The 14451-nt window shown below is 37.8% G+C and overlaps 2 protein-coding genes across 2 annotated transcripts; both read left to right on the top strand.

Moving 5' to 3' along the window:
* Positions 1-178: 178 nt before the first annotated feature.
* On the top strand, positions 179-9429 carry LOC140799970 (outer envelope protein 64, mitochondrial). Its single transcript, XM_073154570.1, has 13 exons — positions 179-675; positions 767-919; positions 2459-2583; positions 4009-4134; positions 5146-5328; positions 5479-5623; positions 5909-6077; positions 6328-6459; positions 6592-6792; positions 7394-7521; positions 7606-7657; positions 8303-8372; positions 8830-9429. The coding sequence occupies exons 1-13, from the start codon at positions 413-415 to the stop codon at positions 8910-8912; spliced, it is 1830 nt and encodes a 609-aa protein (XP_073010671.1). The 5' UTR covers positions 179-412; the 3' UTR covers positions 8913-9429.
* A 293-nt stretch (positions 9430-9722) lies between these two features.
* Positions 9723-11081, top strand: LOC140799973 (uncharacterized). Its single transcript, XM_073154573.1, has one exon. It carries the CDS (start codon positions 9849-9851, stop codon positions 10857-10859), a length of 1011 nt encoding a protein of 336 aa, XP_073010674.1. The 5' UTR covers positions 9723-9848; the 3' UTR covers positions 10860-11081.
* Positions 11082-14451: the final 3370 nt, after the last annotated feature.

Consider the following 14451-nt stretch of genomic DNA (forward strand, 5'->3'; position numbering starts at 1 on the left):
TTAAACAAACACCTTGTGATCATGTCACTGATAGTTGGGAGAATAGTTGCAAAGCAAGTTAATCTCCCGAAACCAATATCATTGGGAAATAAGAAAACGGCGTTTTATGGAATACGTTGCCGAGTTCCACGAACACGAAGAAAGATACTTATCAAGTCGGCGTAGAATTTTTCGACGCATTGCAGCAAAAGACGTATATTTCCAACTGATCGTCTCTGAGACGGAGAGGAAAAGAAAAAATTAATAAGAACTTCCTCCACTCTTCTTCTTCTTCTTGACGGCTTAAACCCTCCTTAAACCCTACCTCTCTCTCTCTCTCTCTCTCTCTCTCTCTCTCTCTCTCTCTCTCTCTCTCTCCCCTCGCCCTCTTCTCTTTCTTCTTGATCGCGATTCGCGATCGAATCGGTTAAAGATGGAGCTCTCGGGGAGGTTGCGGTCGGGCATGATCGAGGCGTCCAAACCCAAGGTCTGGATCGTCGTCGGGATAACCATCGTCGGCGTCGTGATCCTCGCCGAGGCCAGTCGCCGGAGTAGGCGTAGGTTAAGAGAAGGATCCAAGCCGATCGAAAACTTCGGCGCCTTCGTCGAGCGATTCGAGCTTGCTTGCTTCCCTCAGCCGCCTCCCCCGGCTGCTCGCCAACCCCTCGCCGACCTCAACTTCGCTGTTAGCGACAAGTAAGTACTGCCTCTTCTTCCTTTTGTATTTTAATTGTTATGATCAGAAATTGTTAGGTTATTCTAACATTTTGGTAATTGAAATCTGCAGTTTTGAGGTTGAGGGATATGTTTCCGGATTTGGGAATCCGGATTGGAGGAAGACGCACGAGGCCGCGAGACGGACGGCTGTGGCGGTGACGATGCTCCTAAAGCAAGGAGCCACGTGTGTAGGGAGGACTGTTATGGATGAACTAGCTTTCGGGTTCGTAATTTTAGTTCTAAGCCCATCGGTCTTTGTTCTTATTAGCCTGTTTGTTGAGTTATTTATCGATCGTTCCTGTAAGTTTGATTTGAAACATTTTAATTTCCTTTCTGTTTGACGATTATAAGAATTATATATTTGTAGCTTCTTGTAAGCTTATGGAGAATAATAGGCTAATAGCACAATAAGAGGATATCTAATCTCCTTTCTGTGACGGTCATCTCATGAGACCTCCTTGAGTTGTTCAAACAAGAGCTACTTTAATAACAGAAATGCAGTATTGTTCCTTTTCGTTATTTCTTTAATGTGATCAATAAGTTACATGGAAGGTGTTGACTGCTTTTGGGGAATTATGTAAGAGATCTATAAACTAAAGGGCGACTTCAACTTTGAACTCACTATGAACTACAAGCTAAGGATAAGTTGATTATGCCTTTTTCATCTTGAGAAAACTGAAAATCTCACTGCTACTTTGTGGACAGATGTTTGACAGTGAACCTTTGAATTAATCAGTAAGAGTGTCATTATTACATATATTCTGTAAACTTCTTGATCTAGACGCTAAGCTTTTAGTTTAAGATTGACAAGTTGTTCGTAGATTCTTCCGAAACCTTAGTGTAATGAAGCTTAAGAAGTAGGGTTGGAATTTGATACCATTAAACTTTTGATAGGAGAATGGCTGGGTGAAAGGGAGCATCTTTATTATTACTTCCCAGAATATTTATTGTATATTTATGCAGATTCTTTACAATAATATTCTGATGGTAAGAATCATCTGGTTTTACTCGACTCGAGCTTGCACATGGTCAGTTAGAAATACTCTAAAGCAAGCAAATCAAACAATTCATCTGAGATTCTTGTGGCAAAAAGTTCTCATGTATTTCAGATTGCTCTTCTATGTAATTGGATGCTCATCTTGCTTTCTAAAGTACTTATTGGCAATTACAAGAATGTAAGTAGCAAAGTTTATGATCATGTCTCAAAAACCGTTCATTCCTTAGATGTATAACATTGATGAACCCTTCTCAATATTGTGTTCCTTTTTTATGCAGCGATATTGATATGTTCCATGTAAATTTTTTCTTGTTTATACTTTTAATCTTTTTATACATCTTTTTCAGGTCCACCTTTGATGTGATTAGATGTTCTACTTGTCATATATAACTACTGATAAAAAAGAAATATCTTATGAAACTTTTTGTAAGAGTTGAGGCATATCTATCTTTCTACGCTTCTTTTTGGCAACTTTTGAGACATATAATTGTCCAGGCCCTCCTGTGCTTCTCTATGTATCAAAGCTAATACCATCTGTTCTTTTAACTTCTTTGTCTCATTTTATTTTTGAGTCTCTCCCATGATCATTATATCTATTAACCTTATCCATTAAGTGAAACTTGTAACAGTTTTTTTTTTTCTTGTACTAGTTTATTTTGATGCTCTAATGAGTCTAATCTTCATAAGTATGTCTTTTTATCACGACAACTTTTATGAAAATTACTAAATCTCATTGATTGAACTTGTTTATCTTCCTTTTGGCAGTCTAACTGGAGAAAACTTGCATTATGGGACGCCAGTCAATGCAGAATACCCGTCAGTAGTCCCTGGAGGATCTTGCAGTGGGGCAGCAGTGGCCGTTGCTTCTGAACTAGTTGATGTTGCTCTTGGTATTCCACTGATTGTAAACTGGGCTCTCACATTTAGAACAATATATTATTGATTTATTCATCATATTTTGCACTAAACCTGAATTTAATTTGCCTCAGAGCAGCCAACTGTCTTCCTGTGCACTTAGTGTTTATCTATGTTCTAGAGATAACATATCCTTGTGTAGCTAACAATATAGTTATCAGAATAGAACCAAATATTAACCCAGGTTGGGTCACCGAGTTACTGATTCAACATTGGGTCACCCAGTCAGACTGCTGGTTTATATAGATCATTTTAAATATTGAAGGGTTCAAATGCAAGTTCCATCAGCTGATTTGCTCTCCTTACTCATAGTTCTAAATAATTCTTTTTAAACTAATATTTTGGTTTAAGTAAATCAAATCATATGACTTGTACAAAATCATATCTTAATTAGACTTTACATTTCTAAAATATAATTTTTTTATTTTAAGACTAAATTACCCTTATGGCAAATAATAGAATTGTTAAATATTAAGGACAACTAGATAATTTTTTTTTAAAAAGAGCAATCCAGTCAGTTCGTAAAAACCATACCAGGTTGCACTGTTCACTGGTTGAACTACTAGGTTGGCCGGTTTTTACCGGTATATTGTATTTCAGTTCCAACTGGTTCGACCACTTAGTCTGGTTCAGTTTTGAGTTTTGATAACTATGGGCAACAGTATTGAATAATCCATACTTGTGGGCCAACATGAAGTGTATGATATCAGGTGAATACTTGCTTATGTACCTATTTCCTTTCCTGCTCGGTTCGGTTTGGTTCATTTTTTTTTTCTTCCTTGTTTTGTGCGCTGGGTTGGGGTGTTAATTGTTAATAAGATAAATTGATAGTGCTTTGTTAGGTGGCACACACTCTTGTCATTTTTCTGCTATTTGTGTTGACCATCTGTTCTAGTACATTTGCCATATCTAACTTACGAGTCATTTCACATTTACTTTGCAATTACATGATTCTAGATGTCCTAACAATTCACTATGTAATAATATTATCACCTATGCTATCAAATAATTGTGAACATTCATATCTTCACTGCAGTCTTTATTTGATCCCGTTCAAGAAGGTCCTTGAGAGGGAGCAAAACTACATGGGAGGAAGCAACAGGATAGCACTTAATTTGACAAAGCTCCTTGCACTAAATAGTAAAAATTTAGGAAAAAGATCTATATAGCCAAACAAAATGGCTGGGATTGGGACTAAAATGTTGGTACTAGTTGTTTATTTTACAGGTTAAAGCTTATTGTTCAAGAAATTTTTATTTATTGAGTTCCTTTATCATCTTCCCATGCTATCAAATAGTTTGTTTTACAGGTTGCAGTCAATTGTTCAAGAAGTTATTTTACTAAGTTTCCTTATGAATTTATGATCTCTGGTCACATGAAGGTACTTTGTGCATCTGCAGGTACTGACACGGTTGGAGGTGTGAGAATTCCAGCTTCATTTTGTGGTATCCTTGGTTTCAGACCTTCTCATGGGGTTGTATCTACTATTGGAATTTTACCGAATTGTCAAAGTTTAGATGCTATAGGTATGACCTGCCAACTGAATAAGAATATACTTGTTTGATGACGCATATGTGGGAAGGCATTGTCTTGGTGATGCATATAAATGACATCTTTCCTTTATTTCAATTTGCATTTTAGAGAAGAGTAATGGTTGTAGTGTTCGTAATGTGGTATGCCTATGCAGTATACATTAGGCTTCTTTGACCTACATCTTTGGAATTGTTTTAATCGCTTCATTTTCTTTGACCCAGGTTTATTATCTTTATAGTTCTATGACAGTTGAATAAGCAATGTACATCGAACAAGGTGTTCATTGTAAAAAATATATATATGATCTGCGAGTTTTTCCTTGAGAAAGCTTCACGTTATTGACTTATTTCATTCCAAAAGGTTTATTTTGGTGTGGTTGTTGACAGTCAACATCTGGAACTTATGCTGTTAAGTGTTGCAGAAGAGGCTATATATTATAGTTTGTGCTGTACTGGAGTCAATATCTTGATTGGAAATTTTCCATAGATAAATGAATGCTGGAAAATATAACTATGAAGAGATGTAGATGATTCAGTTAGCATTTTCTACGATACATCAGCGACATGATCTTCACATCTTGCTTCAAGACTTTTGCTTTCTGATCTAGCATGTTTTCCTTATTAGATACTTCTACATGTTTGTAGGTTTTCAGTTTTAACTGTTTGATTTATTTCTTACAATTCGATCATCTCCAAGCTGGAAAGTTATTCTATTCTCAGATTTTTTTCTCTTGAGGAAGTTCTTATGAAAGGATTTAGAATCTTATGTAGATTCCAATTTGATAATTGAAGCTTTAAGATCATTATATGTGGCCACCACGACACACACATACTTATCTTCTCTGTATTTTCTCTTGGCTTGAAAGGCTATTAGCCGAAATATTTGAATAGTCATTGTGACATTCTCTTGTATAGATATGCCAATGTTCACTTCGAATTATCTGTTACTACAATCAACTCCAGCGCTTTTAGATTCTTCCTCATTATTTCATCGAATTCTTTTAGGATGGCTTGCACGAGATCCTTCTGTTCTACACCGTGTTGGGAATGTCTTGTTGCAAGCATCTCCAATGGGGCTTAAACAATCAAGGCAGTTCATATTTGCTGATGATTGCTTTCAGTTATTACGGGTTCCAAAACAGAAGACAATGCATGTTATAAGCAGTGCTATTGGAACTTTATCTGGATGTGAGCTATACGGTTACTGTTGTCTTTTTTCTTTCTTCTTCTTCTTTCGCTTTTAGAGTCAAAGTTGAAGTTAACATTAAGTATTAATAATCATGATTTCTTGTGAAAACTCATGTGTTCCACCATTTCCTTTCTGTATATTGTATGCAGACCAGACTCCGAGGCATATAAATCTTGGTCAATATATTGCTTCTAATGTACCAAGTTTGAAAGAGTTTTATGAACCTTCTACAAAGATGCAGCAAGGAGCATGTGCTTTGAAGGCTCTTGCGACAGTTATGGTGTTATTGCAAAGGTTTGTTTCAAGTATATTTATGTTTTGGCGTGGACTTGTTGCAAACATTAACTTGAACAAGCTCATAGTCTCTTTTTTTGTAGAACTTATTGACACATTTTTCTTGTGGTGATATGCTCTGCAGAAAAAAAGTTAACATGATATAAGAGGCCGTCACGCATCACAATTACTTGAAAACAATAACATGTGCTTTTGGTTTTTTTGGCACAAGAAAATGTTATATAGATGCATGACATTATCTTTGATGTATTTACTGTCAGTCTGAAATATCAATCAACTTTTCAGATGTGAATTCAAAACAAAACATGAGGATTGGATTAAAAAAGTGAAACCCAGGATCAGTCTAGATATCTCTGCTCGAGTTCTTGCAGCTGTGAATTCTACTCATGCCAACATCAAATCTGTGTACAGTGTTCGAACTGAACTGCGAGCTGCACTTAACAGCCTCCTCAAGGTAATTTTTCATTATAGAAAAAAATGTTAAGCACCTGTGGAAGGATCTTGTTTTCACCTATACATGGAACAACAGGATTGTTTCACATTTCTGCAGATATAAATCTGATTTTTCTTCATGTATGTCCAACCTTCCTTACCTTTCTGTAATAAAATTTGATTTTAAAAGTTGGCATGTTCTTCATTTTCATTTGCAGTTTTGTTAGTCTTACACTTTTTCTGAGTTATTTATCTGCTGTATTGCTCGTTAGGATGGAGGAGTTTTGGTCATCCCAACAACAGATTTTCCACTAAAACGAAAATCCAAGCAAAGAATGTCTGTAGAGTTTGAAGATCGACTACACACATTATTGAGCATCGCTGGAATGTCTGGCTGCTGTCAGGTGCATAATCATGTTTTAGGGACAATTAATGATAATAAATACTTAGAAACATTTCCTTAGATAGATTTTTTGATTCTTAAGCTAATTAAATCCATTGCAATGTTTATTTATGTGGTGACTTATTCTTTTCAGGCTATCATTCCATTAGGGAGGCATGATAGTTATCCCATCTCAGTTTCATTTATAGCAGCACACGGAGCAGATAAGTTTCTTCTTAATACTGTTTTAGACATGTATTCTTCTATACAAGAACAAGTCAGCATGGCATCCAACTCGGTTTCAGCACCGGATACCAATGGGGATATGGATGCTTCGGAATTATTGAAAGAAAAGGTTTGTATACTACATAAGTGCATATAAGCTGCTTGGTAAAACAAGAATTCTTTTTTGTCCTCTTTGGTCCCTGATAATGCTAAACTTCTTCTTTTGTTTAATCTTTGGTCTTCAATTTAGATATCATTTTAGCTGTGTTTTGCTACTAATTATCATGCTGATATAGACATTTAAGGTGTTGGGTTAAAGTGAATATACGAAGACATGTACTTAAAATACTTGGCTTGTCTATTTAGCTCTTCACAGAACCTTTCCAAGACTTGAATGACCAGCAATCTCCTGAACTACTATCTTGCTCACATAAAATCATTTCAACATTGGTGGATCTCAAGCATACAACATATGGAAGCTGACTTTAATTTTGCGAAGGTTTTGGATATGGTGAGAGTGAAATATTTAGATGGATCATGGATCAGTAGACATGTTTAACTTCATTGTCTGACCCGTCATTCATATTGTTGCCATCTTTTAGAGATGATATAAGGCGTTCTCTATTGGATTTGACATTCATTTCTCTGCTTCAGCAGTTAATGATGGATATTCAATTTTTCTTTGTTTATTTCCATGATAAATTAGTAGTTGTTGCTCAACTTTGTGTTAGGGGAATGCGGCATATAAGGGAAGACAATGGAATAAGGCTGTCACGTTTTATTCTGAAGCTATTAAATTGAATGATACGAATGCAACATATTACTGCAATAGAGCAGCTGCATATCTGGAACTGGGTTGGTATGTTATTTTCCATTATGATGCATTTATTGATAGGTTCTTTAAAAATCAATAAATCTATTGGTGAGTAAATTCACTCTGCAGCTTTCAGCAAGCTGAAGCAGATTGCAATCAGGCCATTCTGTTGGATAAGAAGGTAAAACGAAGTTTGCAGATAGTCAATACATGTTTCAATTTTGTGTCTTATTCAACATCTTATCTTCCCTTCTCTTAAATATTTATCAATATTTCATAAATTATTGGAACCTTCATGCTGGAATGAAATAGTTAGAAATGATATAATAGGTCGTTTCTGAGTTTCCTTCGTACATTTAATAATTTTGGAACATTTTTCTGATTGGAGAGAGAATTCAAACATTTATGCCTTAGTGAAACTGTAATATAAATTAGATAACAGGTCATTCAGAGTGTCCTCCATACTTTTGTTAAGCTGGAAAACTCGTGCCTGCAAATAGTAGAAATGTATTAAAAGGTCTTATTGCATGCATCCCAAAATTTAATTGTCAAGGGTTGGTAGAGAAATGTTAGTGGAAATCATGAACACATTGATGATCTAGTTTTTGTGTTTTCGGTTACTGGAATGGGGTGGTTAGAAAGTTTGTTGTCGAAAAACATGCTCACCATTTGCTTCCCAAGAAGATTAAAGTATCTATGAATATCTTTACATATTTCTGTGGAGATTTGAGATGTAATTGTTATTTATCTTTTCCTATTTATAATATTCTGCCTATTGGTGTATTTGCTATTATATAACCAGTGACTTAACATTTCTGTCTATCAGAATGTTAAAGCATATCTAAGGCGAGGGACAGCCAGGGAAATGCTCTTGTTCTATAAAGAAGCTATCCAAGGTTTGTGGAAATTCTAGCTTGACAATAGTTTTATATAGTATATTATCCTTCAAACTTCTTTCAGTATGCCCTATCGTGCATGCAACCATTCTAGTTACAGAATATTTGTTTCTTTTATTTAAAAACTGGCAAAATGTTGTTGACTCCCAAGTAACTTATGCCTACTTTTAGATAACTTATCTTCGTCTCAAGAATAAATATTTTCTTTTCATTAACATGCTAAAAACAAGAAACATTCATATCCAAATTTTATGTTAATTTCTGCATTAGAGTATCTTCTTGCTTCAGACTTCATGTTGTATCACAAGATAATAAGTTAGGACAGATTCATTTATATGGTATCCACGAAATTCCTGACAGATGCTTTCTTTGAGACTGGCTTATGAACAAGTTTGAATTGGTGTTAGTGCAATTTCTAATTCTTTTCCCCTTTTTTTTCTTTTTTTTGAATTTGCAGATTTCAGACATGCCCTAGCGCTTGAACCTCAAAACAAGGCTGGACTTGCAGCAGAAAGAAGACTACAGAAGTTCATGAAATGATATGACCATCATCTTAAATCTTCAATAGATTCTGGATGATGGCAGTTGATGGAAGCCAAACAGCAATGTGTATTACATGCTAGATCCATCCATCTTCTGCTGTTCAATCTCAAACTCGTTGATTTGATCGAGTATGAGATGGGGTCCGGTAATCTCGCAGGAGCCCTCTTTTTTCTGCTGTATAATATATTTAAACTGCAAGATAAAGTGATTGCATATCTGAAAAAGAGTTGCAGTAACTTAATGTGTGGCTGTGATGCAAATTTTCGGTGGAGTAGATGTCAAATATAATTTTGTCTCCTTTCATGTGTCATGAAGCTCACAGCTTCCCCCAATATCTTTTACCCTGTTCTCAAGAATAAATTCTATTTTGTACTGTTTCAGAATCCTACTGGCCTGTAATACTTCGCGTTTCTTTTTCATTTTCATGATGTAACTGATTGAATTACTGGGCATTCATTCATACCTTTGATGAAACTCCGGTTTCATCAAATTATGGATTGCATTTATTGACTGATTTGTTGAGAGAAAGAAAAATAGTGAAGTCTAAAACCTATATTTATGCATCCTAAGTATAATATAAAAATAGATGTTATAATGTGACATTCTTAGGTGCTAATAAGTTAATAATGCAGCGTCTTTGGTATTCACGAAAGTTGATTTGGTTCAACAACAAAAAAAAAAAAGCGTGAATAATAACACGCGTGCACATTAAAAATAAAAAGAAAAGGAAAATATATATTTTTTTCTTTGCTGACTAGGCTGAAAAAAAAATCTTATACAATTACAAGTTCGTAGCTTCGTTCCCCTAGGTTGGGCCACTTCCACCCCGACCACTCGACCACTATTAATAGAAAACGTCCGTTTGCCCGAAACCTCACTTTCCCTTCCTACCCCAATCCCGAAAACCAAATCAGCTCCTCTTCCGCGACTGAGATGACCGGCTCCGGCGGCCCAAACACTAAGAACGATGCGGCCACAACTGGCGATTCAACTGGGGCGGCCGCTTACCCTCCCATATCCACCACGGACCCTCGCGTCCCCCTCCTGAACCTCTCTGCCCTAAATGATCGGATGGAATCCGTCCGCCGCTTCCTCTCCGACTCCGTCGAGCGAGGCCTTCCCATATCCGACGACCACCTCCAGCTTGTCTCCTCCGAGATCTCCGCCGCTGTCCACCATACCATCCTTAACGCGGCCGCCCTCCTCGCCTCCTCCGCCCTCCCCCGGATCAACGGCCCAGATCCGTCTCCTCTTCCTCCTCCGCCGGCGCCGGTTCCGCCGTCGACTGCGTCTGCGGTGGCGGACGACGACATCGTGGAGCTCGACGAGGCAGAGCTGATGGCGGAGCACGTGCACTTCTGCGAGATCTGCGGCAAGGGCTTCAAGCGCGACGCCAACCTCCGGATGCACATGCGCGCCCACGGCGACCGTTTCAAAACCCTAGAAGCCCTCTCCCGACCTGATCGCATCGGATCTGGACCGGTCTCGTCCTCGTCCTCCACCGGGGTCAAATTTTCGTGTCCATTTCCTGGGTGCAACCGGAACCGGGCCCACCGGCGGTTCCGGCCGCTGAAGTCGGCTGTCTGCGTCAGGAACCACTTCAAGCGAAGCCACTGCCCAAAGATGTACTGTTGCCACAGATGTAACAAGAAGAGCTTCGCGGTGGTGGCGGATCTCAGGAGCCACCTCAAGCACTGCGGGGAGACCCCGTGGCGCTGCTCGTGCGGCACAACATTTTCGAGGAAGGATAAGCTGTTTGGGCACTTAGCGCTCTTCGAGGGGCATAAACCGGCGGTCGGGGGTGGGGAAGAGAGGAGGAAGGTGGAAGGTAATGGAGATGGAGATGGGGAGGCGAAAGGAGACGGTTTTAACGATCCTGAATTCTTTGAAGGGTTGATGGAGGAGTTCGTCGGGATCGAGAAGGGTAATTGGTCAGGAACGTAGCACCTTTGCAGGGAGAATGAAAAGGTTAGATTTTTATCTCCAAATTTTGTTGTAATTTATGTGCTGATCTAGGAATCCTGGTACTCTATATGCTATATAGTTCTTGTTTGGAGATTAAAAAAAGGAAGGTTCTTGGTTCTCCTGCAACTATGTAACTTTAACAATGTGCACAACATGTTTGAAAGTTTGAAATAATGATAGTTTGTTATACTTATCAGAGAATTTACTACTGTTATCATCTGTTGTATTGATTCACCATATGAATTTGTTGGATATGAGTGTACAATGTCCTGCAATTTGAATCCACTGCATCTTGCTTCAGGTAAAAAAAAAAAAAGGAATGAGAACTGCTGCACTAACAAGATTAGTTGTGGTTATTGGGTTTGGGTGGGTTTTTCCTTGTTGCTATAAGTGTTTTGAGTCTTTATTTTTAGTTGTCTTCGTTCACCTTCAGTAGATACCTTCTTAATCTAGCTTCTAGCAAACTTGTCTCCTTTCTTTTATTTGTTAGTCATACTATCCCCTGTAAAGCTTTTTCTTTTTTTCCTTTTCTTTTGGGAGAGAAAGCCGGCAAATATATGGATCAAGTGATTACAAGGCTTATTACACATAAAGAAAAGGAGTTTTAACTTTAACAAGATCCAACACTTAGCAAGTGTGTTTGGCTGTGCAAAAATTTCCAAATTAGTTTATCTATGCTCATTTCTTGAACTTGCATAAGAAAGCTTATACCGTTCAAGTTTTATCATGGTGTTTGGTTGCAAATCAGTATAATGCTGTAATATTACGCTTAATGCTGTAATGCTTTACATAAATTCATGACACTAGTACAAGCCTTCCAATGCAGAAGCAACCATCACAAATGGAGCCCATAATAAAGTCCCTGAGCACTGTATCATACAACTGAGTTGATATTCCAAATGCTTTATAGGGCAAGGAGCAAGTAGCTGCGCATGTGAATAAGGGGACTCAATGCTTGCTTTCGAATGATTTTGATCATCGGATTGAGAGGAAAGATTTCTCCAACTTTTAAGCCGGCTACTGGCCATCATATCCTCTACTAGTAAACCGCAGATAGCAACCCAAAGTAAAAATACATAGTCTAATAACACAAACAAGAAATAATAGTAGAAGTTGCAACCATGACAACAAGAACACAGAGGGAAGAAAGCCTCCAAAATCTTACAAGCCACTGTCTGTCATCTCAAAACCCTAGAGCCTCAAACCTAGAGATAGAAAAATGGGAGGGGGGCAGAGAAGAAAGGAGGAGATCAATGAACCTCTGAGCTTCATCCTGAACATGGAGAGGCACCAAAAAAAAAAAAATCCTTCAAGCTCATCTCTACCTGTGAGAGAGAACAAGAAAATGGGGGGAAGAAAAGAGAGGAAATGCAAGAGAATAGAAGGGAGAAACTGAACATCAAAAGTTTAAGGGAAGGGGCCCCTCCCCTCCAAATTCTAAAGGTGGTTTAGAAGGAGGGGAGAAGAAGGAAAGAGCTACGGGTAGGAGTGTCGTGCAGGAAAGGATAAACCCCTAGCGCATCCCCCTTGTAAAGTTTAAGGGATCATAGCTAACCAGTCCTCACAATAGCAGTCCTCACAATAGGGTACCTTTGGAACTAATTCTAGATAAAATCTAATTGATTTTATTTGAAGAGAATTCAATTGTTTTTATCTGGAAATGATTACTTTGTTTGGAAAATAATAAAATTGAAATGAAATCCATCTAACACTGTTACTTGGAAAGAGGTTGTAGTCCATTTCATTATGTTCTATATACACTGAAATCCATTGAAAGCAGAGTTGGTGAAACTAGAATTGAATTCCACCTTTTTGGTGATTCCAGACGGGGTGCAAAACTTGTCATGGAGAACTTTTGTTATGCCCTTTCAGCAGGTTTTATAGGCGAATGTCATTATAATGGTACAGGAAGAGCAGTGAACATAGATTTGCTGATGCTACAAATAGTTATGGCACTCAAACTATAGTCTTGATGGTATGATAGTCACTTTGGGCAGAACATATTCCTCCTGATCTTTAATCACTTGTGACAACAGAAGGAGAATGCTTCACAGTTTGAACAGGGTTAAATAATTAAAGTTTGATTTCTTAATTTTCTACTCCTCGACTGCTTTTGCTAATAAATGTTTTGAGGGACCCAGGAAATTTGAATTCCATTTGTTATAGTAACCCACCTGGAAAATAAAAATCTGGTTGCTTAGAAATCTCAGTTGTTCCGAGAAATAAAACACAAGCATCAGGTATTGTATTATTATTCAAAATTTAAGCTTGAAGAGCATCCATCATTCGTATGATGAGTGCTTAATTAGGTAGATGAAATACTATAAAGATATTCTGGGTGTTGATTCTGCATCCGAAGAATAATTTATCTTATAACTGATGAGTTCAATTAGTGCAATAATTAGTCCTGAAACCAGCTCCTATTTTGCATTATCAAACTATAGATAATTATTACTTCAGTAAACCATTTATGAGTGTCTAATATTTGAAACTTGTTTTAACATTTAAAATATATAGAGTCCAGTTTCCTCCAACGCTATTTCACATGCTCTATTACACCCAATCAAATATACAAATATACAAACTTACACTCTCAATAACAAAGCAAAACCCGGTTGCGAGTAGATTCGATGCAAGCCAATCCATGGGGGTCGGTCTTTGAGCACCGTCAAATGGTCGCCAACTAATCGAACACACAATCATAACCGCATCTAATATTAAAATCATGATTGGATCGTACCGATAGAAGTCAGCCCATACTCAATCCTAACCCAACCCAAGAAGCCTGATATCTATCTTCTCTCATAAGGATGGGATTGTTTTGATGCATGGATGGCCATGGAAGCAACAGTCTTAGCCCAAGCCACCAATTCTTTCTTCATCTTCTTCTCATTTCTCCAGAGTGAAGGATCCACCGGATGGTTCTTATCCCTGCCATGGAATAACAGAGCTCCATCAACCACCTCGGCCTGGCCACCGATGCTATCCGGCATAGCTTGAGCTCCCAAAACCATCTCTGAGTAGATAGAATGAACTATTCTTAAATTTGATCTATAAGTAAGTTGGTCTCAGCTTGCATGGAGTAGCAGTACTCGTTGCCTTTACTGGCTATATGTAATAGTGGGGAAGAAGGCTCAAATTTGACGTTAGGAGAAGAGAGGTAGCAGGAGGAACACGTCATTGCTTGGAGACGGGAAGTCCATATGTGGTAAAAACTAGCCCTCCCGGTCGATTTCTTATATGATATTGCAACAACTGTACATGTCGATGAGAAGGATTGTGTAATGTTCACTCTCTTCTAGGATAAGAAAACTTTCGACGAGGGCTCGAAAGTGGCCACTCTTTGTATAGTGACCCACTTTTCCTATTACTGTTGGAAAAAATAGACTTACTCAGTTTCAAAAACTTTAATATTACTATACAAATTGCTACAACCTAGTTCGACTCATTCATAGATTTAAGCCCTCAACCTTATTTTTTCTTGAAGAATCTCAACTAAAATGATGGCTGATGTGCTACATTTATTACACAGTTATTACTCTTTTGAAGATTCTGAACCATTATTGCTGTG

This window comes from Typha latifolia, chromosome 13, assembly GCF_019914945.1.
Source record: "Typha latifolia isolate L0001 chromosome 13, TyphaL0001v2, whole genome shotgun sequence".
NCBI lineage: Eukaryota > Viridiplantae > Streptophyta > Magnoliopsida > Poales > Typhaceae > Typha > Typha latifolia.